The 27,213-nt window shown below is 40.3% G+C and overlaps 3 protein-coding genes and 1 pseudogene across 3 annotated transcripts; all 4 read right to left on the reverse strand.

Moving 5' to 3' along the window:
- The window catches only part of LOC122347532, a 663,620-nt pseudogene that overhangs the window by 229,835 nt on the left and 406,572 nt on the right, over positions 1-27,213 (reverse strand).
- On the reverse strand, positions 11,011-15,456 carry LOC122347543 (adenosine deaminase-like protein). Its single transcript, XM_043242905.1, has 11 exons — positions 15,294-15,456; positions 15,023-15,153; positions 14,103-14,163; positions 13,938-14,025; positions 13,782-13,863; positions 13,575-13,701; positions 13,417-13,497; positions 13,031-13,169; positions 12,048-12,146; positions 11,752-11,753; positions 11,011-11,703 (listed from the first exon to the last, which is right to left on the reverse strand). The coding sequence occupies exons 1-11, from the start codon at positions 15,336-15,338 to the stop codon at positions 11,512-11,514; spliced, it is 1,047 nt and encodes a 348-aa protein (XP_043098840.1). The 5' UTR covers positions 15,339-15,456; the 3' UTR covers positions 11,011-11,511.
- Positions 15,804-17,993, reverse strand: LOC122347540 (complexin-3-like). The gene is made up of 3 exons (XM_043242901.1): positions 17,731-17,993; positions 16,636-16,723; positions 15,804-16,554 (listed from the first exon to the last, which is right to left on the reverse strand). The coding sequence occupies exons 1-3, from the start codon at positions 17,886-17,888 to the stop codon at positions 16,330-16,332; spliced, it is 471 nt and encodes a 156-aa protein (XP_043098836.1). The 5' UTR covers positions 17,889-17,993; the 3' UTR covers positions 15,804-16,329.
- On the reverse strand, positions 22,461-24,362 carry LOC122347539 (tyrosine-protein kinase CSK-like). Its single transcript, XM_043242900.1, has 5 exons — positions 24,236-24,362; positions 24,067-24,140; positions 23,761-23,956; positions 23,588-23,674; positions 22,461-22,968 (listed from the first exon to the last, which is right to left on the reverse strand). Exons 1-5 carry the CDS (start codon positions 24,338-24,340, stop codon positions 22,786-22,788), a joined length of 645 nt encoding a protein of 214 aa, XP_043098835.1. The 5' UTR covers positions 24,341-24,362; the 3' UTR covers positions 22,461-22,785.

A 27,213-nucleotide genomic window follows, 5' to 3' on the forward strand; every position in this document is an offset into this window, starting at 1 on the left:
AAAACGTATTTTTGTTGGACTATTCTGACTACGCCTTTTCTGACCTTGACAGTGTTATTTACTTGGCAGCCAATGGGACAGACAAAAGCCTCCCGGTTTTCATTAAAAAGAAATATCCTAAATTGTTTTCCAAAGATGAAATAAGCTTTTACGTGATTGATTAAAAATTTGGAGCAACAGTGAATGTCTGAGCCTTTTGTTCGAGTCCTCAGTTGTGCTCATTGTGAAAAGATGGATCTCAAAATCGTACATTCACTGCTGGAAAGGGTCCAAATATGCACAAGATGCTAAAAAACTGAAGAATCTGCAGGACATGGAGGATTTTTCTGAATAACAGTGCTCAGTTTAACTGTTTGTCATATATCATCCGGGTAACTACATGCAGTATTAAACTTTTGAAGGGGGTTATTTAAAAAAAAAAAAAATCTTCTCGTGGACTACATGTAAAAATGTGTTATATAAAATACTCAGGAAGGTACAAAATAAAAAAAATAACATGCATTTTGTATGATCTCTCTAATTTTGATCAAATTGTTAACATTTTCACAGATTCTGCAAAAAGTTCCCAAACTTTCACATACCACTGTACATACTATACATCCACATGTTCATACCGCTGGGTCAATTTCCTGGGTGAAAACCGGATTGTTATTGAACACAAAATTGCTCAGCCTTTATTAAGAAGCTATTACTGTTGAAAACCCAGTTTGCACCAATACATTTTACCATCCAATTCTCTTTCCCTGGCACTCCTGCCACAATTACATGCTACAGTGACTTTAAGGACCCTGAAAGGGCAGCCAAGACGTTCTCAAGACACCTCTGCTTGCTGCTCATTTTGCAAGGTTGTTTCAAAACAAATCATCACCCTGGGCAACTCTGAAGTGAAGGAACGGCGTGGGTGCAGTTGCAACATGTAATTTTTCAATAATAATCTTCCAATCCAGCAGGAAAACCGCCCATTAAATGCAGTATATGCGATTTATGGTTACGCAGATGGAATGTGGTGCTAATTAGATGAATAATACGCTGCCCAATCAAACCACCACCCGTTTGTGTAGTAGTTTTCTTTGACACCACAAACAAACAATCGCAACTGCCCTTACCTTATTAAACAGAGAGGTGTTCCGCTGCCTCTTCAGATTCGGTGACCCAGCTGTATTTCTGCAACCGTTCACAGCAGACTAAAATGCTTTAAAAGTATGAAACAGAGGAGATTAGACATTACTAGTGGGATGTTGAGTGAAATACAGGAGGGTAATGGGTTTCGGTAACCTGTTACGCTGCATTGTCTGATTTGGTGACCCTGCTGTATATCTGCAACTGTTTGCATCAGATCAAAATTTGATGAGTACTTTCTAGAGTACAAAGGATGCGATATTAGTCATCACCAGTATGAATTTGGGTCACATTATAGCCATTATTTATGAAACAGAGGGAGGTAACAGATTTTGGTTAATCTGTTACACTGCCTTATCTGAACTGGTGACCCTGCTGTATATCACCAACTCTTTGCATCAGATCACAATACTTTCTACAGTATGAAACAAAAGATATTAGCTATGATTGGATGATTAACATTTAACCCATTGTCTGTGAATTAGAACAATGCAACAGGTTTCAGTAACGCTGTTTTGCCCGATTTGTCGACAAAATGCTTTTTGGAATATGGAAGAAAATAGCTAGCTTTAGTATGATGAGGTGTAACAATAATCATCGAATTTTAATAAACTTTAATACACTGATTTGGTGACCCTGCTGAATATATGGAACTGCTCAAACCAGAATAAATATAAAATCTAGAGTATGAAATAGAGGGAATCGTACTGTACACCGCTAATGTAACATTTAATCTATTTTGTGTGAAATAGAAGAGACAACTGATCTTGGCAACATGTTAAGCTGCATTATCGTATTTGGTAAAGGCATGTCTGAAAGTGTTCACATCAGACCAAAATGCTTTCTAGTTTACAGAACAGAAAAGATTAAACATCACTAAAGAGAGTTCTGTTCTCATCAAACTACAGTCTTTTTTTAAAACACAAGAAATAAGTTTACACATCAACAATTTAAACCTGAGCATCTGGGTGTCAGGATTATTTTATTCATGCATTAGATGCATAAATAAAAAGGGAAAAAAGAGAATAACAAAAAAAATCAGAGCAAGCTCCCGGATAGCCTTGTGCATAAGCGCGTTCTCACGGTTTCATGTCTTCCTGAAATGAGAAAAACTTGAGCACTCTGCTGCTTTCAAACAATAAAAAAAAACCCTTTGCTTTTGCAGACAGAGCCAAAGCTCTTGCTAACACAGCAAATGCATCTGGGCATTGTTGAGATGACATCAGCAAGACAAGCTTTGTAGTTTGTATGTGTCTGGCATCATTACCAGCTTGTCAAATATGCTTTACAAACAGAAGCAGCATAACAGAGGCCTTGTGAAGAAGATACGCCTCTGTGGAATATCTCACTGGACAGCTGCCAGCATCATGTGGCTGTTTTAGCCAAGAAAGGAAATTATCACGTCTAACAATGTGATACCTCTTCTCTCAGAGGTTTTGCAAAGAATACAAAGCTAATATTATCATACAAAGAATAAAGCATTAAAACGGTCAAACTCCAACAAAAATGGACAACTCTACAAAACGCGATTGAAGAGGCAGGGTGTAAACACCATTAGGTCAACAGGTCATTAACAACGTCCTCGGTCTTATTGTTACATGCGATAACATGCTGAATTAATCAGAAGCTACTTAATAAGCTGTTCAGACTGATTAAAACCTATGTTTTAAGCAAGTTAGTCACACAGACCAATGTGTCGAACAACAAAAACTAATATGCGACCTCATTTGTGCAGGTGTCATGGTCAAAGATGACAATACTGAAGTTGTGCTGTGTATTGACTGAATGAGCTGACCTTCCATCTTTACAGCCGCTGGTCAGAGAGGCCCAAAGCTAAAAGCTTAATAAATGAGAAAGATGACATGTTAAAGGTACAATAGGAGGTGCCCTCTTTAAACACACACAACTGCAAAACAGCACAAAAAGTAGTCGCAGACTCAGCTCTGGGCAATAACAGTGAAAATGGTCTATGGTCTTTGAGGACTAAAGCTTGGGGTTGAGTTTTTTGGTTTTTTATGCCTACCAAGGCTGCATTATTTTTTCTGTTGACTCAACCATTAATTCCATTAATTGTGAATTCATCAGTCTCATTAAAAGTCTGTAAATATCACGCCAAATAGGAACAGAAAATTGTGTCATGCGCAACTTTACAATAAATTAAATAAATTACAATTACAATAAATAAAATGTAGTCATATCTTACAAATGCGAATGCAACGAATTCATGAGAACATTTTGCATTCAAGCTACCACGTAGAAACTTATAGTGAAAAGTTCTTTAAAAGCATATGGATTATACAATGAAGTAATTTTTAAAAACATTGTACTAATATGGATTTAAATAATTAATAATTCACATAGGCTATCAGACAGAATTATGCTATGCTTAATAGAGCAATATATAACTAGAAACAGCTACACAATTATATTTGCTTTTATTTTAAAATAAAATGTACTGTAGCTATCCAATTAAATATAAAACGTAAAATATAATCTGTTTCTATATTTTAGACACATTTTATATTTAATCTCCTCCTTAGACGTAAGCCACTAGTGCTTAGTGCCTTTAGAGAGAAATGCATCTTTACGGATAGTGAAAGAGTTTTTGCTTTTGATTTGTAATAAAGTAGCAATAAAAGCTTTCTATAGATATTGTGACGGGCGTCCCGAGCTACCATCAGCGTTGCCCTGGGAATAAACCACCATCACCTGGGAAAGCCACTAATCACCGGACTCGCCGCACCTGGAGCTCGTTTGCCGTGGCCAGATAAGCCACGCCAGGCTCGCACTCCAGTGAGCTACATGACACTCCCTACATGCTGTCTCTGACTGTTATCTCTTTGTATCTTCTAGAAGCCAGTCCTTGAACCGCGACACGGAGCTAATTTCCCAAGAATCACCGCTGCCGCACTCACCGACTGCACCCAGAGCACCGAGCACCCAGAAGATAACGCCACTGACAGCGGTTGTGCACCGGCTCACCATTCACCTATCACCTATATATTGTTAAATAAACGCGCCTCCGGGTTCAAACGCCTCTGTTTGTGCTGTGCTTCATCCGCCCGTGACAAGTGGTGGAGAATGCGGGCATGTTGAAGCACTCACAACACGCTGAAACAAAAGAGAAGAAAACAAACATTACGCCGCGGACGCCATTTTGTTTAAAGGGCACCTACCCGACTCATCTTTTTTTTCTTCTCTTTGTCCCCCCCCCTCCAGCTAAGCGCCGCGACCGGCCAGGAGATGGAGGAGCTGCTGCAGCAACTCACAGAGGTGTCCTTCGACAGCAGCAGATCGTGAGAACACCTGGCGAACCGACAAGGGCAGCTCGAGCAGGAGCTCGCTGCCCAGGGTGCCGCCGACCGACGCGCCCCGCCGTGCCCGATCCCCGCATTCAAGCAGCGCAACTCCTTCCTAAAATGACCAGCTATGACGACCCAGAGATTTTTTACAGATGTTCGAGAATGTCGCCGCCACGGAAGGATGGGATCGCCAAGAGTGGGCACGCCGCGCTGGCCCCGCTGCTAACTGGAGAAGCGCAGCGCAGCTTCTATGCTCACCATGCCGGCTGACCTGGCTGCCAACCATGACGACCTGAAACGGAGATCCTCGGAAGGGTCGGTTCATCTCCGATCTGGCGCAGCCCAGGGTTCTTTGACTGGGCGTTTCCAACCACGCCGACCGCCCGGCTCAAGTCGCCGAGCTCACCCGTTCAGCCCAACATTGGCTACTGGATCAGGACCCGACCCGCCAGATCGCCGAGAGGGTGGTCATCGATCGCTCTTGCGGGCTCTTCCCGATCCTACCGCCAGGCGGTCGGCATGCGCAATCCCCGGACGCCTCGGAGTTAGTGGAAGCGGTCGAGCTGGCTGAAGCGGCACTCAAGAGGGAAGCCGGGAGCGAGCGCCACCTTTTCCCGGAGGGCACCCCAGGAGCAGCGCGCGCCGGAGGGCACCTGGCGGCCAGTAGAGCGGGCGGCGGCCCTGCAGTAAAGCGGCAAACCCATGCCCACGTGAAGCTTCTACCACCCCAGCTGGGGGAACCCAGGCCTGGCTAGCGGGCTGTGGGTTACACCAGGAGGTGCCCCACGGCGCCGGCCGTCCCCATCGCCTTAAACGGGCGCAAGTTAAACGCCGTCCTGGACTCTGGCAGCGTTGTCAGCCTGGTCCAGTCCCGCCTGCTACCTCCCGCCCACGCCCGAAAAACGCCTGCCGATAACCTGTGTCCATGGGGACACCAAGAAAGTCTCGACCGCTGGGTCAAAATAACCACAGCAGGTGGAAGCTGGAACCTGGAGGTAGGCCTCGTCCAAGACCTACCGGTGCCGGTGATCCTCGGGCGGGACTGGCCGGGCTTCCCGGAGGCTCTCAAGAAGCGCTGCCCGGGCCGACAGCCCACCAAAGCCGCCGGAGAAGAAGAGAGGCCCGCCGCCAGACTGCACTCATGACCTCCGACAGCGGGAGAGATGGTGAGTCCTCCTAACGCTAACGTATTCTTTGATGTGTTTCAGCAGGTTACTGGAGGGGCTCATTCGGTCGGGCTCAACGGGACGATGATAGGCTAAAACACTGCTGGGATCAAGTGCGCTCCTCGAGGGAGAGGAAGTCCGGCCCAGCCCCCATCCTCTCCCGCACTTCATCGTGGAGAACGGTTTGCTCTACTGTGTTGCCCAGCGAAGGGGGAGGAAAAGCGCCTGTTGGTGGTCCCAAAGTCAAAGGTGGACACGATATTGGAACTGGCCCATGCCCATCCATTGGCGGGACACTTAGGGGTCGCCAACACCACCCAAAGGATCCGGGACCGTTTCCACTGGCCGGGGCTGGATGGAGACGTCATGTGAAACTTTGCCAGGCTTGCCCTGAATGCCAGCGCACGCCGCCCGGCCTCCTCCCCAGTCCGCTTATACCACTTCCTATCATCGAGGTGCCCTTCGAGCGCATCGGGATGGATCTGGTAGGGCCGCTGCCAAAGTCTGCCCGGGGCCACGAACATATTCTGGTGATTGTCGATTACGCCACCCGGTATCCAGAAGCTATCCTTCCGAAGGGCTACCGCCAAGGCCATCGCCCAAGAACTCTTCCTCCTCTCCACCCGTGTCGGCATCCCCAGCGAGATTCTGACCGACCAAGGCACCCCGTTCATGTCCCAGGTGATGGCCGACCTCTGCCGGCTGCTGAAGATTCATCAGCTGCGCACCTCTGTCTACCATCCCCAGACCGACGGCCTGGTCGAAAGATTCAATCAGACCCTCAAACGGATGCTTCGGGCGGTGACGGCCGAGGATCGCAGAGACTGGGACTCGCACTTCTCCCATACGTCCTCTTCGGGATTCGAGAGGTGCCCCAGGCCTCCACTGGGTTCACACCATTTGAACTGCTGTTTGGCCGTCAGCCCCGAGGCCTGCTGGATGTCGCCAGGGAGGCCTGGGAACAGCAGCAGCAGCCGGCGACCCAGAGGTCGGTCGTCGAACACGATCCAGGCCATGCGGGACCGGATCGAACGGGTGATGCCCCCTGGTGCGGGAGCACATGACGGAGGCCCAGAGAGCTCAGCAACGCCACTACAACCGCCCCGCCCAGCCGCGCGAATTCCAAGTCGGCGACCGGGTCATGGTTCTGGTCCCCACCCAGGCCTGCAAGTTTCTGGCCACGTGGCGGGGACCGCATGCCACCGCACTGGAACGGCTGGGCCCAGTAAACTATAAAGTCAGGCAACCCGACCGACGCCGACCTGAGCAGATCTACCATGTCAATTTGCTGAAGAAATGGGTGGGGACCAGGAGAACCTAGCTGCCCTCACCACCCAGGAAGCCCGATCGTCGACATGAACGTCATGCTGTCTCCCGCCCAGAAGTCAGACATCAAACATCTGGTCGGTCAGTTCTCGGATGTGTTCTCGCCATCGCCCGGGCAGACCCACATCCTACAGCACGACATCAAAACTCCTCCCGGCATCATAGTAAAACAGCGGCCCTACCGTATCCCTGAGGCTCGTCGGCGGGCTATAGAGGAGGAAATCCAACAAATGCTGAAGTTGGGGTAATTGAGCCATCTACCAGCCCGTGGTCCAGCCCGATCGTCCTGGTCCCCAAGCCTGACGGCTCGCTCCGCTTCTGCAACGACTTTCGGCGGCTCAACCAGGTCTCTGAGTTCGATGGCTACCCGATGCCCCGTGTGGACGAATTGCTAGATCGCCTGGGGAGGGCCCGGTACATCTCAACACTGGACCTCACCAAAGGCTATTGGCAAGTCCCCCTAACCGACGAAGCAAAGCCCAAAACGGCCTTCTCAACCCCGGTGGCCACTGGCAGTACCGACCCTCCCCTTCGGGCTACACGGGCACCCGCCCACGCTCCAACGGCTCATGGACATTCTACTCCGGCCTCACCAACACTATGCCGCCGCCTATCTGGATGATGTGGTGGTTCACTCTGAGACCTGGGAAGAACACCTAGAGCGCCTCGGAGCGGTGCTGCGGGATCTCCGACGGGCCGGACTCACCGCCAACCCCAGGAAATGTCACCTGGCGCTCACGAGGCCAAGTACCTGGGATACCGCGCTGGCCGGGCCTAATCCAACCCCAAGAACAGAAGGTCACGGCCGTCCGGGAGGCTCGTCCAACCACTAAGTCCCAGGTACGCGCCTTTCTGGGGTTGGCCGGATACTACCGATGTTTTATCCCCAACTTCTCCTCTATAGCCGCCTCTGACAGACCTGACCAGGAAGGGGCAGCCGAGAGGATACCCTGGAGCCCCGCTGCGGAGGAGGCCTTCACCCGGATCAAGGAAGTCCTGACTTCAAGCCCGGTTCTGCGAGCCCGGACTTCGGTTGCCCCTTCCTCCTGCAAACGGATGCTTCCGACGTGGGTCTGGGAGCTGTCCTGTCCCAGGTCCAGGCAGGTGAGGAGCATCCCGCACTCTTCATCAGCAGGAAGCTGAACCCAGCCGAGAGGAACTACGCAGCGGTGGGAGAAGGAGGCCCTGGCCATCAGGTGGGCAGTCCTGGAGCTGCGCATTACCTTCTGGGCCGGGCGGTTCACCCTGCTGACCGACCATGCACCCCTTCAATGGATGTCCGGGCCAAGGACACCAATGCCAGGGTGACCCCGCTGGTTCCTCGCGCCCAGGACTTCCACTTTGATGTGAAACACCGCGCTGGAACCGCCAACGGGAACGCCGACGGACTCTCCCGGCTGTGGTCAGCTTTGCAGGTCTGTCAGGGGTCACTCCCGCCCACCCCCAGTATCCCCTTGATCTCATCTGTTTTCTCCGCCAGGACCAGGACAGCGCTTGGGGGAGTGTGACGGCGCCCCGAGCTACCATCAGCGTTGCCCTGGGAATAAACCACCATCACCTGGGAAAGCCACTAATCACCGGACTCGCCGCACCTGGAGCTCGTTTGCCGGTGGCCAGATAAGCCACGTCAGGCTCGCACTCCAGTGAGCTACGACACTCCTACATGCTGTCTCTGACTGTTATCTCTTTTGTATCTTCTAGAAGCCAGTCCTTGAACCGCGACACGGAGCTAATTCCCCCAAGAATCACCGCTGGCCGTACTCACCGACTGCACCCAGAGCACCGAGCACCCAGAAGATAACGCCACTGACAGCGGTTGTGCACCGCTCACCATTCACCTATCACCTATATATTGTTAAATAAACGCGCCCTCCGGGGTTCAAACGCCTCTGTTTGTGCTGTGCTTCATCCGCCCCGTGACAATATATTTCTCATATCTGTGAGTCAATTCGCTGAGCTTCTTTTTACGTGAAGCGCTCCTATTCTAGACCGAGACGGCAGAAGCGAGTTATTTTATAGGACAAAAAAGAACAATGTTTTGTTGGTATTGTGAATGTACACAAATAAAACTAGACCCTTTGAAGTTTTACCTTTATAAGCATATTTTCCCACCAGTGTTGGGGGTCACGACATTACAAAACACAAGCTGGTTAATAATATTACTTTTTTCAAGTAACAGTTTACAAGAAAACATAAGTCTCCTGTGCCACTGTTGGGAGAAAGCGGAAGCACAGAGGCGTTGTGTGTGCTGTGAACATAATGCTACTGTAGTTCTAGACTCTTCTCACAAAAAAAAAGAAAAAAGATTTAGTATTCATCAAAATTAATGAAAACAGTGAAATGCAAACGCAGAATAAAATGCAATAATAAAATATGTTAAATAACACAAATGTACAGTACCTAATTCTATTTTATTAACCAGTGTCCTTGCTGCCGACCTATGATGATCCGGTTCAATCATACTATTAAGAAAAAATGACTTTAGATAGGCTAACAAGTGTGCTTCTTTTTTTTTTTTTTTATTGCTGAAGATTGTTGAACTTTCTTCTCCTTCATTCTACAGTACATACATCAACTTACTCTTCCTTCAGCCTGAGGTTTATCCATTACACTTCTGGGTACAAAAGGGCATTTCATTTCTATAAAAATAACATTTTATATTAAAAGGAAGCAATAAAGCCCTGCTCTTATTTTTAAAAAAAAGTAACGTGAAAATAACGCAAAATTAATGTAATGCATTTTTTTAAAGGGAGAAACGCAATATTTTAAGGTATTATGCATAGTATGCATGTGATGACGCTGGCGCCTCCGTGACCTGCAGACTGCGGCCCAGCCTCTGGACACGCGTCTACCGCAGCACATTTATGTAGGTTAAGCATTTAAACTTTTGTGATATGCTTCAACTGTTTTATATCTATAGATTTTAGTCAAGGCAAATTGAGATAATGTAATAGGGCTAAATTAATTAAACATGAGCTATAACAACTCACTGTCACACATAATAATAAATAAAGAAATAAATCTCTGATAAGTGCATAAACCCCCGGAAGAAATCCTGCAGGCGCCCCTCAGAAATCATTCTAATATGCTGATGTGAATAACTTACTTTCTGTTACTTAATATGCTTAATGGAAACTGTGTTTAACTACATTTTCAGGATTTTAGGTGAATGGAATGAAAGTTCAATAAACAGCATATTGTAACATTATTTACTGTCACTTTTGATCAATTTAATGCATTTATTAAAGCAAATCACTTACTGACCCAAAACGTTTCAGCAAAAAAACATCCCATGGTCTCACCTGTAATGTAACACCAGCTGGAGAAAGACCTGAAAACGCATTTTGACATTGATTTACCCTGTATCAAGCATGCGTGCACACACACACACACACACACACACACACACACACACACACACACACACACACACACACACACACACACACACACACACACACGAGATACTATTACAGAAGTAGGACCCCTAAAAGAAACCTCAGGAGAAATCAATCGAGGTGTTACATTTGAGGTGCCCAACCGGGCGCAATGGGGTCCATTCTTTTGTCATCTCTATAGACTCCCCTCGAAAGCCTAATATAAAAGCAAGGACTAAAGCACAGTGTGTTGGGGAACAGGGTTAGAGGATTCGTGGCTCTGTTTCTTTTGTCTTCTCTAAGGGAGCTCACAGCCATTAGATCCCGTCGTTTCAAGAGCCTAACTGCATGCTAAACTCTCACAAACATTTCCGAACAGGAGATTTTTGAGGTCGTATAAATACAGATATACTGTAACAACAAAAACCATTCAAGATCTAATCCATCATTCAACACGACAGAGATCTGAGCTGTGCACCAACATCAAGGAGAGAAATGCCATTTTAGCCGTTTCCGTTAAAACAAGAACGTTTAAGATGAACTGCTGCCCTCTTGTGGTAAAAAAACGTTCGGTTGGTTAAAGTGCGGTTGAAGTTTTTTGTTATTTTTTTTTTTTTTTGAGTTATTTGCTAATGAGTAATGATGATTTAAAAAAAAATTAGCTAAATACTAAATAGATAACAGGATATGTAAATAATAAACTTACATGCAGCATAATCAAATTAATAACTAAATTAATATTGGAGGACCTTCAATAATCATTGTTTTGAAATAGAGGAAATTTAAAATGCACAAAAAATGTGCCTTTTACGCAGTAGACATGAACTTATTGTTTTTAGTTTCAGGGTTTGATTAATAATTTTACATTTCAATCATAAGTATTTATTAATGAGTGCAACCGTTTAAGCTGAAAATGTAATACAAAATAAATCACTTTCACACTACTTGTATAATTAATACTTATATTTAATACTGTTGTGTTAATAAACAATACCAATATTCAAGAAATCCTCAATAATCTATTATAAATATTAAAATCAATTTAATTTAAACAGTCCATGGTGTTTCATACAACATGTATGTATTAGATCAGATATTAATGCAGTGCTTTGAAATGGAGGAAACTGTATTAGCTGCAACTGTGTGCTTTCGCGTTTGACAAACCACCGTTTGGCAAACTCTGAGGTAGGACTGTTGGTGAAGTTTTACAGCTGTCGTTCCTCACTGGAGGATCTGCTGTTTGAGCTCCGCCCACTTCTTCTCCAGCCTCTGTTTGATTGGCTCGGGGGCAAAGGTGTATCCAATGGCCTGCTGGGAGAGCATCCACACAGCCTCCAGAGTCAAACCGAAGGTGGAGGCCGCCAGCTGGTACTCCTGAGACAGATCCGTGCAGAATACACCCTTATCATCCGTCTGACAGGACAGGAGGAGGAACGGCATCTTGTTATTTTTGAACTCAACACGTTTTTAAAGAGCTTACAGTAAACCAACAATGTCTGAATTTCTAAGGTCTTTAAATCACTAACATGATCTTACTAAGACATCTTATTGGGAGATATGGAGTGACTGAGTTTTATATGCATTTTATAGTAGACTGTTTTACTGTTTTAAAGATATTATTGATTTACATTACTGATTTACCTCTAAATTGCACTTTTCTTCTATGTAAAAAAGTTTTTATACTATTGTTTCATATGTCAGGCTTTACAGGTATCTGAAGTGTCTGAACTGCAAAATAGTGTGGAAACTGAACTCATAAAGAACACAAGGATGTCCTCTCTTATACCAGTAGTGGAAGTGATGCTTGTCATATGAAGGCACTGTTTGACCTTTCACATTAGAGGTCAGACAGATCTCTGCAATTAAAAATATAAAAAATACTGTTTAAAAGTTCAAGCATGCCATTTTGGAATTAAGACAGGAGTTAATAAAATAATAAAGTCAATAAAATAAATTAGTTAATTGGTTAAGTGCTATTAGTTAATAGAAATATTAGCTAATTACTAATTAAATAAAATATATATATAGTTTATATATATTTAATTTGTTAAAGTTGAAGTATATAATTTTGGAATTATGGTGTGTAAAAATATGACATTATGAAAATAATAAAATGAACAATAAAAATGTGTAATTACATTAGAACACTAGTTAAAAACAAATAAACTTATATAAAAAAACCTGTAAAAATTAATTTAACTAAAATAATAAAACAAAAATACTAGACTAGTTTAATAAAAATTTATTAAAGAACTACAATGAAAATTAGTCAAAAATTAAACAAATTATATTTATAATATATAATAACAATTAAATCATAAAATAAAAGTAAATAAAATGAAACTTTAAATTAGGTAAAAATTCTTTAATGTTCCGCTATGTAAATAATCTGCAACTGGATATAACTATATAATAGAAATTAAGAAATTATGAAAATAAAAATAAAGTAAAATAAAAATTAAATAGTAAAATATTTTTTTAATTAGTTTAAGCATGTCATTTTGGAATTATGGTAGAACACTAATTTAAAAGAAAATAATTATTTAGATTTAAAAAAACTAGGTTTTTAAAAATGATAATATAAATGGTAATTAGTTCAAGTATGTACATTTTGGCATTTGCTGGAAGACTATATAAAACCATAAAGTAGTGAATAAACTAAAATTAAATTAAATAGCAAAATTGTTAATGAAATAAAAAAAAGAAATGTCATTTTGAAAGTACAATGGAAACCTCTTACCAATAGGAATATTTTGTTTGCAGACTTTATCCACAAGACTGTCAGACCCGCCGACCTCAGGATGCAGGAAGGTTCCGTGGCCGATTCTATCAGGAGGTAAGTTCAACAGCAGCTCAGACTCTTCTCTCTGAGAAGGAACCTGAAATACACACAAACTCCAGTAAACCATGTAAAAACATGCCGTCGAATCAATTCATCATGTTTAATCCCCAAAAAGTTTGTCTTTACATTATATGAACATATAAATACACATACAGATGAATATATTTTATTTAGCATGCAATTAATTGTGATTAATCTATTTGACAGCACTAGATTAACTAGATTAGCTCTAGGTTACGTTGGAACCAAAACATAATTCCAACATAAAATAAATGTTCTCTGACCTCTGAGAGGTGTAGTGCCAGCTTCAGACCGCAGTTCTTGGCTTTTTCAAGAGCAGAGAGCAAATCTTTTCCATGACCGACCTGTAAGATCAAAGATAAGTTGCAGACAGAAGCAACAAGTCGAGTGACAAGTTAACCCGCAGTTAATCTCAACTCACTGTTGGGTCTCCGCTGAGGTCAAGTCCAACTACTACTCCATCGCTGGAAAGCAGGAAGTCCTCGGCTAGCTTCACTGTCTCCATGGCAACCACAGGCCCATGTCTGCGGTCCACGGCCACGAGAAACCTGTTCAAACGTTCAAAAATACAGCAGGTCACCGTAAAAGAAACAGGACGTTACCCCTAAAATAAACACCTGAAAATTACCTGACATCGATGTCAACTTCCTCTTGTTTACACTGCCGGATGGCTTCCAGCACAGTTTCAATGTATCTTTTTTTAGTGAGACCTTTTTGAGACAAAAATAAACGTCAACAAAAGCAGAAATGAGCTGCTAATACATGTTTAAAACGCTTCCCGTACCTGTTTCAGTCACTTCCCGTGGCGTGCTACGCAACTCCAAATATTTTACACCGTCTGCCGCGAACTCTCGAATGACTGCTTTGGCAACCTGTTTGATCATCATAATTCTGTTTTTAGTTTATTCTTAATGATGCGAGAGAATAAAGTGCTTTTTAAAGCCATTACCATTAGAATGTCCTCTTCTGAATCAACCAGCTGATGAATCACTTTAAACACTTGAAAACACCTGTTGGAGAAATGCACTACCTTAGGAATGGCTCATTTGTATTTACTGAAACAACATTAGACTAGGTGTAGCATACTATTATTAGTATACTAAGTGTGCACTACAAATTTAGCGCACTTGTCTAGGTAGCAAAAACAATGACCGGATCCAAATATGTGTGCTTCTGCAGTATGTAGCGATGAGTAGTATGTCTGAATGAACAGTTTTCATAAATAGCACTCGGATGCAACATAACGAAATTAGCACTACACTAAAAATGAATCCTGTGCGTTGTGTCGTGTTGTTCACTACTATGAACGGTAATTTGTGTATGGTAGGAAGTGACTGACACTAGTAGGTCACAAATCCCCACTTTTAGTAAACTGTTGCTTTTTTGATAAGCATTTTATAAGGAATACCTTAATGTTGGATCCATGTCAATAACAAAAAAAAACCTCCCCATATAAATCCGGACATCACTTTAAATATGTTATTTCTAAAAACATACAGGAAATAACATACACAATAATTTGTGGACACATCCATTCATAATAGAATGTACTTTCTGCAACACATTACTTATACACTTAACATCTTTTCCACCCTTTCTTTGACAATGCCTTTTCTCCGACAAAAAAAGAAGGAAATCAAGAATAGCATATCTGCCCAAATGTTTGCTTTTTACAGACAAATGACAAAATCATCCGGATCACATTCATCCTTTACTACTTTCCTACTAAGTACGTACTTGTTAAAAAAAAACGTGCTCGTAGAATAGGCGATTTCGGAAGCAACGTTACTTGTTATTAGTACTTGTTCGCGCTAGCGGTCCCTGCCTGGAGTGTGTTTGTGTGGTGTGTCTGCGGTGTTTGACACGCACTCGTCCAGTGATCGGCGCTGTCCGCGGCGGATGGCCGTCATGCTGTGCTCGATGTTTAGATGCGGCTTGCGCTTTATAAGCGTCTCCATCGTTTCAAAACTGACGGAACCATTGAGATGTGCGTGTAACTCCTGAAAGAAAGCACACACCGCGTTTAATTTCATGAAGCTTGATTTTTTTTATTATCAATTCATTTTTATGTACATTGGATTTAGTTCATTAAAGGATAACGTCTGTTTTATTAATGCATCTAAAAAAAAATTTTCCCTACCACTTTGGGCAGCTGACGATAGAAGAGATCCGCTTCGGTATCCATCTCAGTTACTGTTAGCTTTATGAAATGCGAATTTCGAAAAGGCTCCTGCGCGTGAAATAGAGTTTGAGTGAACTAATTTTGACACATGGACACGGAATGTTTTTCCTGATGCACCAGCGATGCGTTACAGAAATGAGTGTCAGGCAACGTCGGCCTCTAACAATGGTTCCCATATTCATATTCACGTTAAACTATCAGCATACTTTCATTTTAATTCGAGTAATTCTAGTTTTAGTAATTCTGTTTTGTCATGTGTCTGCATAGGTATTATTCATTTTATTGTTTTAGTTATTTTAGTACATGAGGTAAACATTCAAATGCTGCGTTGGTAACTAGCCGAGATAAATAACAATAATAACGAGTTTACGTTTTTAGCACGTTTTCTTTGAATTCACTTTTATTTTATTTTTTTGAGTATTAATAACACTGACTGACATTAAATTAAAAAAGCGTATACACAAATCAGAGAAATAAACAATGACTTTTTATATTTAGTGTTCATAAAAAACATCAACATATGTACACACTGCACATAAATACACCAATACATTAAGTACATAAAAAGGAGCAAATACATAAATTGTAATTTATGCATAATTAAACAATTTGGTATTTTATACATTATATTAATACATATTATACATATTAGCAATATGCATTTAGCAGACTGGAATACTGGAATACATTTTCTGGCTAATTTGGATATTTGAACATTTTAAACACTGAACAAGTAGAAAGTTATTAACTGATAATTATTGCCTTTAGCCACAATTATGATAAAGTGTAACAAGTATACAGTGAAGCAAACATTATTTGCGATATCAACAAACACAATTGAAATTTATATATAATCGCTTGGATTTGGGTGGGAGCTTGTCTTTCATGAATCAGAGATTGATCTTATTATAGGAATGCTGTTCATGGATCAGATTTATTCCCTATATTAAATATCAGGAAACATCAGCTCCTCGATCAGCAGTCCAACTCTTTATTACATGACCTCACACTTTTCAGCAGACTGTTTAAGGTCTTCGATGGTGGACTGGGCCTTTTCTTTTAGCTGGTCAATATCTACGTTCTGAATGTTGGTCAGCTGACCCAGGACAGACTGCTTGTGCTCCTCCTCCTCGTTGTCTTCTGCGATCATCTTGGCCAGCTCTGTGGGCAACTCCACGTCATCTGCCGCGGCCTGAATCTGTGTGTCGTCTAGCTCGCTCTGTTCATAAATAGTAGTAGATAATAATGAAATAACAAACGACAATGGTTCATAGAATGCATTTTATTTATTGTTGTTTACTTTTGGAAGGCGATATTTGTCCCTGAAGTGGCTCCTGACTGTGGCTCGCTCAGCTTTCTTTTGGGCAAAGCTGGCATCCCGCTCCATCCTAGTGGGTAAATAAATGTTAGTGAAATATGTTTTACTATTTTTTACTAAAAATAAATACAAAATTTAATTGTGCAATTAAAAAGAATTATTATATATATATATATATATATATATATATATATATATATATATATATATATATATATATATATATATATATACAATTTAAATTTAAATAACACATTTTACATTTGTATTTCATTTTTCCTAATCATATTTTTAATATAACAAGATAAAAATTTTATATATATATATATATATATATATATATATATATATATATATATATATATATATATATATATATATATATATTTTGTAGAAATGGTTTTGCATAAACTTTTCTTCAGTCTACATTTTAACCTTTTTTTGGTTGTCTCGGACAATGTAATACAACGCCACATGAAAATGCACATAAAGGAAGAAAAACAGCTGCATATGCATTTCTGCAGAGGAGTCACTGTCCTCAAAGCCGAACCAGAGAAACATGGATCTGGAGAGCAAGGTGACATGCGGTATTGATTAAACCACAGAAATACAGTAAGCTGGAGATAAACATTGACCTTCTCTACATCTCCTTGTATTACATTTGAACAAGTGACGGTGCGTTTTGTGTTAAATTCACATAGCAGAGATGGGGGTGCTATAATGTGATATACAATGTTTAAAAAAATTATTATTATTGTGACATTCATTCAGGTGCTCATTTAAGATCCACGTGCATCTGTGTCTGGATGTATGTGTCTATGTGAGGAACATGTGCTTTATTTATTGTTTGTGAAGTGGAATTTTTTTGGGAAAAAATAAAAAAGAGTAATGTTTAACAAAAAAATGAAAAATACTTTATATTCATTGGTCACGACCAAACTTAATAATGTATACAAATTAAATAATTTAAAACAATAAAACACATTTTATTAAAATTTGTTTTACACACTATTACTTTGTCATGACCAAACCGCCAATGAAACAGAAAGTGGAGGATATAATAGCGATGAACCTTACTTCTCCTCCGCCAACTGTTGTTGATACTGCTCGAACTCTTCTTGTGTCATTCCCTTCGCTGCGGCTTCTGACTTTTCTCCTTCTACTTTTTCCTCAGCAAGACCCCCGGTAAGATCCTTCAGCTGCCCTCCTATCATGTGTTTTAACATAAAAGCCATAGTTGTTCAGCAGAGCACGGATAGCGAGCGAATGAGATGTCAGTCACTCGAGAAACTCGAGAATATCTCGTTCAACTACAACGAAGAGTCCGCGGCGAAAGTCGATGCTTTCTCTCTTCCGCTCAATTCAAGTTTCAGCACCAAATATGCATAACCTGTACAACGCTCTCTCTCTCTCTCTCTCTCTCTCTCTCTCTCTCTCTCTCTCTCTCTCTCTCTCTCTCTCTTGTTATTCACGACGCTTAACGGTTTACATGACTGAAGGTGAGATTTTTAGTGCATGCCGTAGATATTAAACATACCCCACCGTCTCCACAGTAACTGTAGCACATAAATACAGAGATGTAGACGTCTTATGCGTTTCATCTTTCGCAATATTCAGTAACAGGGCCTGGGTCACACTACCTGGTGTTTTGTTGAGGATGTGGACAGGGTTTAGTGTTCTGTGTTTGTGGCACACACTGCCTGGCTACTTTTATAGCGAGTATTTTTAGGATATGTTGCCAAGATGAAGTTATTTTTTCATTTACACCGTGTACACGAGGTTCACCGGGCAGTGAAGTGATGTTATGAACTGATGATATGACATTTATACGCCGTCTGACAACAAACACAGGCATGCATGTAAACAGCGCACTTGAGGAAATATGAATATAAAATATGACATATAATACAACGTGGTAATACTGTATATATAAAATCTATAGCCTTGGTGTTCTGTTTTGTTATGTTTCCGTATCAGAATGTATTTTGAGAGCTTAAATGCCTTTTAGAAATGTGGCGCTGCACCAAAACCGGTCACTCCAATCAAGTCTCTATTAGAAGACGTTTGTAGACAGAAAAGCCTTTCGCAGGTTCAGTTTATGTATTTTTAAGACTGTGTTGATGAGTCAGTGTGAGTAATGATGAGCCGCCACTGTCACTTCTCTCCTGTGTCCAGCAAATCACACGACTGCTCAAGTGAAACACTTCAGTCTGTGTCAACTCATTGTATTACATGCAGTGTTAGGCTCTGTGATTCATGCTTTTGTGCTAATAAGACTTTTATCTGCAGGCAAACATGATTTATATATATATATATATTTTTTAGATATTTAAATATATACGCTTACATAATTAGAAAATATATATATATATATATATATATATATATATATATATATATATATATCTTTTTATATAAAAATATTTAAATATATATTCTAACTGATATAGCATATACTAGCATCAATTATCTAGCATACTAGCTAAACTATAGTTATATTGGCTAAATAAATTTGTCTGTTTTCTTTGCCTGTATGCTTTTAATCTAAAAATAAAATAAAATTAGTGTCAAATGATTAACTGCATCCAAAATAAATGTAAATATATTTAAATGTAATATATACAATATACATATTATTATGCATGTATAAATACAAACACATGCAGGTATATATTGAAGAAAATATGTTGATGTATAATATATAATGTATGTGTGTGTATTTATACATAATAAATATACACATACATATATACATACACACATACACTATCTATTTGACCAAATCAAGGTCCTTTAATTTTATCTTTCATTGTTTTCTTTCGTTTAGATAAACTGACGAATCACTCTTCTTCTAACATGAATAAAACATGTGTATAAACGTCCTTTTTGGAAGATATGATGACCTTTCCCAAAGAGACCGGTGAGTCAACTCTTTGTGCCATTTGGAGGAATTTTAACAATTACATTTGCCGTGAACATTCATCTTGCCGCATCCAACTGCTTTCAGATGGAAATCTCAGATAACATGAGAGTTTATTCAGAGACGCGACGCTGAATCCATTATCATATATGTTTTAAACATGACCAGCTGCAATCGGATTTGTCCGGTGAAGAGCAAGACTGTAATGAATTGCGTTTAGCATCAAGCGGCAGAGACGCTCTCCCAAACCTTCCACGGGGTCAGCGATTCCTCAGATAAATGCCGGGGCATTGAGAAGGTTTGCCCTGGCACAAAGACACCGACTCTGAATCGCTGTGCTCAAGCACCCTTCGCAAGGCGCGTTTCTCCCTCTCTCCGAAATGCAAACAGCAGAGAGATGCGTTTTGCATGAGAGGAGACTGTCAGAAAGGAAAGCGTCTCGAGGACTCCACTTCTAGTGTTGATTGGGATCCACACTGGCACTCGAGCCGCCTCAGGCCCGGCGTGGGTGAAGGCCGGATCCGGGGCCTGAGCCCAAATGTCACGGGAGAGATGTAAATGGAGGCTGACGAGCACCGCGGACGTACAGCTGGAGGAACTTTGGTATTTTAGAGAATCAAACTTAGCATGTCACTTAATGCTGCTCTCTTCAGGCAAGCACGTGAACTCTGCGTGTCACGGAGATAAAGACAGAGGAAGCACAGCAATCGCTCGCTGCTGCTATCGATCGCCGGATGGTTTGGAGCTACGGATGTTCGCTTCCGCGTTTTCCCCTCATAACGTGAGGTCAGAGTCGTTTCCTTGAAACCAAGCGGTTGAATTTAATTCTTCTTACTGTCCCTTGGCAATGTCTTCCAAATAGGCCACAAAACAGAGCAAATGGTGACACATGCATGGTGACATCCACAGTCAAGCGTTCTGGCGTGAAGCACACAGGACGCCGAGGGGGAACGCTGGAGTCCCGTCTCCTGACTTACCTCATTCTTCTCGTGGAACGGGGAAGCTATGGCTTGAAGTCTGAATATGAATCTGGGCTTTAAGGGGAGAAACAACAGGTGGTTTAGTTCTCTTTCCTTTCGAAAATTAGAAAATGAGAATGAAACCAGCTTAATTACCATGTTATTACTATGCAAATTCGCAATCATTTTATTATATGCAATGGGTTTTAGTAGCTTAACTGAGGAGCATATTTATTTACCAAATGCACTCATGCAAATATTCATATTTGCATTTACTGTAAAAAAAAAAATAAAAATAAGAGCAATAAGTCATGGCAATTTACATTGCTGTAACTCATAAGTTTTTTTTTTTTACAATGTTTTTAATTATACTGATTTTACACACACATTTTTATATATGTTATACTGATTTATACAATTTTCTTATTATATATATATATATATATATATATATATATATATATATATATATATATATATATATATATATATATATATAAATAAATAAATGTTATAAATCAAATTTTATATATAATTTATTATATATATATATATATATAAAGAAATGGAAAAATCTATAACTTCAATATATACCTTTTAACATACACTATTGCCATTAACTTTGTTCTTGAAACATTAAAAAAAACCTAAAAAAAAAAAATCTATATTTGAGATGATATCTGATATAAAAGAAATGTTTTGTTGGCTGTTTTTTCAGGTTCTAAAAGTTTTTAAATACTGTACAAATAAAAAGTGAAACATTTCCATAATCATAATTTATACAAATAATACCAGCTCACCATAAGATTCGACTCAAATATTTGTACACCAAAACTGGAACATAAACATTTTTTCATGCGTTGGTATGTTTTCATCCCAGCGCTTTTGTTCAGCAAAAGGTAGCTTCACCTTCACAGAAAACCACAAATGCAGCATTTCAGCGCTTCAGGTTTGTTCTAGCTGCATGCTCGTGAATCTTCCTCTTCTTGATATCATGTTGCTGACGAAACACGCACTGAGCAGAAATACAGCATCCTATAGATAGACCAGAGAACAATCCCATCACATCCGGACGGAGGAGCATGCGATGTGATTTTCAAAACATGTGACATACGCCAAGCGCATCTGCAGGGCACCGGGTTATTATCACTACTGCACATACGCCGTGTCAAAACCTTATGGTGAAAATCTGTCACGCGCCACGACTGTTTGAGTCGCTGCTAAACGGGAAGAAGCTTGTAAAATGATGTGTTTCTCTCCGGGTGCACTTAGAGTTTCCTTGAGTGACCTTTAAATCGAAACACTGTAGAGTTGCATTTAAACGCAAACACAAAGCTTTTTGGCAGCCTTTTATTTTTTTGTCTTTATCTTAAGTTTTTATCAAACTGTTCAGGTGGAATGATTTTGTCTGAAATATGGCAGCAAAGAAAAAAAAAATATGAAAAGCACGAAGATAAAATTAAGTCAACATACATCACAAATATTTCTCAAATCTCTATTTGAGGCCTTTTTGTATAATTTCTCAGTTTTATTATTTTTATTCATTTTTTTAAATTAAAGCATTCTGGCTTCCACACGAGCCACCAATTTCTTTTTAAAGGCCCGTAACGCTTATATTCATCCTTTCTGGTTTCGAGGCTCAGACTGACGACGCTTGAAATGATGAGCAAGACAGCAGGAAATTCAAGCGCTTCTAAACAACGTATTAAAAAAATAAAAATAAAAACAAGCTCTGGGACGAGACAGACTTCTGGCGTAAAGGCACTGTGAAATGGAAGAAAGATTCTCTGATGGATTTCATTTGGGATGAGCATCTCCCTAAGTGCCAATTATTGTTCTTGGTTACAAGATTTTGCAGACAGCCAGCCTTATGGGTGCCGTCAGAGATAGTATATCTCATGATATTAGCTGATTCTTTTTCCTTTTTTTGGCAGATAATCCTATATGCTAATCAAACGTCCACAGTAAGGGAGCGCATGAGGACATATCAGGAGGCTGAAGATCTTCTAAATCAAAAAGAGGTGAGTTGTTGTAGAGAAGGCCAGCCTCCCTAAAATTAAGAAAATCAAGCCATGAAAGCGATGCAAAGTAGAAAAAAAAAAAAAAGAAAAAAGAAAAGTGCACTTGCAAAAGAAAATTTCTGCTAATGTTTTTCAAGTCCACTGCGTTAAGAGTAGATTTTGGTCAGACTGTATGAGAATGGTCCCGTGGAGGTCTTCCTCTTGTGTTTTTTTTTCCTCTAGTTTTTGTCCTTTATCGGTACAGCTCATTGGTTATGATATCTTGAAGTTTCTGTCTCAGTTCTCTGAAGCTGGGACGCACCACAGGGTCCAGAGTCCAGCACTGCTTCATGATGTCGTACACCACCGCCGGGCAGCCGTCTGGGGCATCCATCTTATAACCCTTCTCTACACGCGGGACAACTTCCTTCAGAGGCTGTAAGAACAGAGGATGAAGGACGCCGCGACTTAGCAAAAATGTGCTGAAGTAGACAACAGTGTCCTCTACTGGCAGAAACTGCCTTACACTAAAATTGTAGGAAATGTACAATATTCATTATAATATCCCAATTATTTGAAAATAAAATGTTAAATTAGATTACTGTTCTTATATAACAATAATTATAATTTTAAATACTATTTTACTGTTACCATATTTTCTTTGGACATGTTTCTTCTTTTTTACGGCTTGCATGTGTTATATTACCATCCAAATTCATGTAATTATTTAAAGTGAATTTAATTATTAATAAAACATAATAATAAAAATATTATACATTTCAATAATTATTATTTTTTAATAAAATTTAAAAACAGAATTTAAATTAAAATGTACTAATTATACTAATATATATATATATATATATATATATATATATATATATATATATATATATATATACACACACACACACACACACACACACTTTTTTTTGTTTTAATTTAAACAAATATATAAAACAAAAGCATGTTTAATTTAAATAATTGTATTTATGAAAAAAAAGAAAAGAAACAATGAAACAATAATAAAAAAATGAAGTTTTGAAGTGACTTACAATTCTTGGATAAGGTACCCGACCAAAGGAATAGATCTCCCACAGTAAGATGCCATAGCTCCATACATCTGACTTGGTGGAAAACGCCTGTTTCAGACACACAAGCAGAAATAAGATAAGATGATGTTTTTAAAATGTATTCAAACATATTAAAATAATAGCAGGAAAGCTACCTTCTCTCTTAAGGCCTCAGGTGAAGTCCACTTCACAGGCAGTTTGGCTGTATCTTGAGTAGATGATGCTTCTTTAGTGAGGCCGAAGTCACTGACTTTCGCTATGTTGTCTTCTGACACTAAAACATTACGGGCTGCCAGATCTCTGTGCACAAAGTTATTGGCCTCAAGATATTCCATCGCCTTACAGACATCCCTACGAGATAAAGAAAGATAAAAGTATTTGTTGATAATAAAGCTGGATGAGTATCAAGGTTTTTTAAAAAAAATACGATATGAAAAGAAGTGATAAAAAAAGAAACGCACATTGAGAAATTGATCAAACGATCTCCACCGATAACACTACGTCCTCTGGAGCGCAGATAGTCCACTAGACTACCCTGAAAAGAGAAATCAAGATATTCAAATGATGGTTTATATGGTTTAAAGACACGAGTGACCATGTAGACGTCCAGATATTGGGTCATTTACTGACCTTGGCCATGTACTCAGTGACAATAAAAAGGCTGCCCTTCTCTTCCACGATCACCCCCAGCAGCTGTACCAAGTTATTATGCCGTAATTGCCTGCAAGTCAACATGAATATTCACGTTTCAATATAAAAACATAAAAAGCCTTATTATTTTTATTCTCTGTGAATTGGGGCGGACGACGCCATGACATGACAGAAGCCTCTGCAACGAAGGCCTGTGCCGTTGCATCATGTTTGATGCACTTCACTGCTACTTTCTTGCCTCTGTAGTCTCCCACCATCACATCTAAAAACCGAAAAGAGACCATTTTTCTTATGAATTACTATCGTTTATGATGCTATTAATATATGTGTTCAATTTTATAAGCTAAACGATGCAAAATCTGGGCTCTAAACCAACTTGTAACCAAGATGTTATTCCTAACCCAACAAAATAAATAAGTAAACGTACCTCCAAACTCTCCCTTTCCAATAGTTTGGATGAGCTTCAGTTCTTTTCTATTCAGAGCCCAGCCACCTGTGGAAAAGAAAGATTAATTATCCTATTAAAATCTCTTTCATAAAACAAACCCTGCAGCCACGCAGCATTTTAATTCTCTATAAAGCAACAAATTCATGAGCACTTATAGTCAATAAGTATCTTACTTCTCGAGAACTCATCCTGGGCCGCCACAGTCCCCTCCATGAGTTTAGGTTTGATAAGTCTGGTACAAAGTCCATCTGCATCATTAGTGTAGTGCTGTTAAAAAAAACACACACACACACAAAAATTCAGGTAATTTATACACAATATACCATGGACGTATAATGGTAAAATATTAAATGCAAATACCATGATACATTAAATTTAAATACATTTCTGACTGAATTATTTACTAAATCAAGATGCAAATAAATGCTGTAATCAACGCTGATTATGTTCTGGGGGTATTCTCCAAAAAGGCGGAAGATGGTAAGAAGAACTGTTGAATAAATTATGTTATTATTTTCTTTGTGCACAAAAAGTAATCTCGTAGCTGATGTCACGTGGATAATTTTACAGATGTCCTTGCTACATTTCTATACCTAGGAACATTGCAGTTGCTTGCGGTCAATGAGGATCAAAGAGCTCTCAGATTTGATCAAAATATCAGTTTTTTGTGTTCAGAGCTGAACGATGGTCTTACGGATTTGGAACGACATGAGGTTGATTAAATGAACCAGCCCTTAATGAAGAAGCACATGCACCGCAGTAAACCGTGATGGCCAGCAGAGGTCGCTGCTGTACGTGTTGTTGATTGCGCTTCCTCTCAGAAGAACTAGCTCACACAGGCGACTGCGTATCTATCGTTTCAATTCTAAAATGGGTTTGTGATTCTATAAGTCTGGACGCTATAACCGTGAGGCCAGGCGACGAGATAATACTGTTGCATGAATGAAACGGCATCGATTGGGTTGTTGAAATGATCTGGAACCCGCGCTCGTTTCCTCTTTGTCGCTTCCTCGTTATCAACTGTTCCAGGAACTGCGCCGCTGTCGCGCGCGCTCAAAATAACAACACATTTGCATGTCTGCACTACAATTAAAAACTGCAGTAATCCTTATCCTCAAAACGTATTGATCATATTCCTGACAAAATAAATAAATGACGCGGTAACACAATAGTTTGTACATTTACTAACCGTTATACAGGACAATACCGTCATGCATTTTATGTAATGTTCCAAAGTTAGGGGTCGTGTGCTTTTTCTAACGTTTTTAATCAATTATGTCACAGGGCTCCATCTGTTTGGCCAAATTATAGTAAACACAATAATGAGGTAAACACTGCAGCATGATTGTCAGAATCAGTATCACGTTATTCTTTAGAAATCATTCTAATATTCTGATTTTTGATGCTGACGCAGCATGTCGTATCAATATTGAAAAAAATAATAATAATGCACTGCTTGTTGCTTAAAATATTTATGGAAACGTGATACGATTTATCTAAAACACAAATCTTAATGGTCACTTTTCATAGATTCAACGCTGAATGCAAGTAATAATAACGCAAAAAGAGAAAGTTCACATTTAATGTGTCATAATGGGACATTACCGCCGACAGCGGTCAGTATCAATTTGCAGCTTTTTTGAATATCTCTCCACTGGTTTTCTGACTAATTTTTTTAAGTGGGCTGTGGGATGAATATTATCTGCGGTAGTTTAATCACTGTGAACATAAAGGCTTATTGTAGACCGCTATACGACTCGTCCGCTTCTTTGGAAAGAGCACAACTGTTGAGCCGAGGCTATAAGGGTGGGAAGAAAGAGAGGGCGACTGTAGCCAAAATTACACTAAAGAATGTGTGGAATTCCGTAATAGAAAGGGTGAGGAGAGACTTGAGGAACCCGTAGAGCCTCTGACCACTAAAGTCACCCGGACCCCAATCAAAAATAACTAGATCTGAACCATGAACACTTAAGAGAGAGCGGATCACCGGTTAATCACACAGACGGTCTCTAATGAGGCCAACGGACAGTGGAATAAAGAAAAAAGATATGTAAAAGTATACAAATGAGTCATTTACATCCTACATCTATGTAAATCAGTTTTTTAAGCCTCTCTTTCATTAGCGGTGTACTCATCAGGCGACAGCATTCAGTGTCACCTTAGATGATGAGGCCTGTGTGAAAAGGTGTTCAATGCCCACAATATGAAGAATGGGCTCTTCCTCTTTGTGCCAGTAAGCAGCCATCCAGAGCACCCCATGATCTGCACAGCAACACGCTAAAACCACTCAGAACACCTTAGCAACCACATAGCAACACTCTGGCAGCCAATGAGAAGCGTGTATGTTGGCTGCCAAAGTGGATTTGCACATGAAATTTAAGTGGTGCTTGCTTGCTGAAGAAAAATTTGAATAGCCGCTTATTATGTTATAAAAGGGTTTTTAAACTTTCTCAGGTCAAGGACCCCAAATATGATGAGCCTCTTATGATGATCCGCTCCCAAAATACAA

This window comes from Puntigrus tetrazona, chromosome 6 (genome assembly GCF_018831695.1).
Source record: "Puntigrus tetrazona isolate hp1 chromosome 6, ASM1883169v1, whole genome shotgun sequence".
Classification (NCBI taxonomy): domain Eukaryota; kingdom Metazoa; phylum Chordata; class Actinopteri; order Cypriniformes; family Cyprinidae; genus Puntigrus; species Puntigrus tetrazona.

Bases quoted from the DNA above. Each gene is read 5' to 3' on its own strand.
- LOC122347543 (XM_043242905.1), bottom strand. From the start codon at position 15,338: ATGGATACCGAAGCGGATCTCTTCTATCGTCAGCTGCCCAAAGTG. The intron at 13,702-13,781 runs GTAATTTTCAGG...ACGTTTGAACAG, and splicing joins GAAGTTGACATCGATGTCAG to GTTTCTCGTGGCCGTGGACC. The intron at 13,170-13,416 runs GTCAGAGAACAT...TGTGTATTTCAG, and splicing joins TGGCACTACACCTCTCAGAG to GTTCCTTCTCAGAGAGAAGA.
- LOC122347540 (XM_043242901.1), bottom strand. From the start codon at position 17,888: ATGGCTTTTATGTTAAAACACATGATAGGAGGGCAGCTGAAGGATCTT. The intron at 16,724-17,730 runs GTAAGGTTCATC...TTTACCCACTAG, and splicing joins CAACAGTTGGCGGAGGAGAA to GATGGAGCGGGATGCCAGCT. The intron at 16,555-16,635 runs GTAAACAACAAT...ATTTATGAACAG, and splicing joins ACAAATATCGCCTTCCAAAA to AGCGAGCTAGACGACACACA.
- LOC122347539 (XM_043242900.1), bottom strand. From the start codon at position 24,340: ATGTTGACTTGCAGGCAATTACGGCATAATAACTTGGTACAGCTGCTG. The intron at 23,957-24,066 runs GTGCGTTTCTTT...TTTATCTCGTAG, and splicing joins CGTTTGATCAATTTCTCAAT to GGATGTCTGTAAGGCGATGG. The intron at 22,969-23,587 runs GTAAGTCACTTC...CTGTTCTTACAG, and splicing joins GGGTACCTTATCCAAGAATT to CCTCTGAAGGAAGTTGTCCC.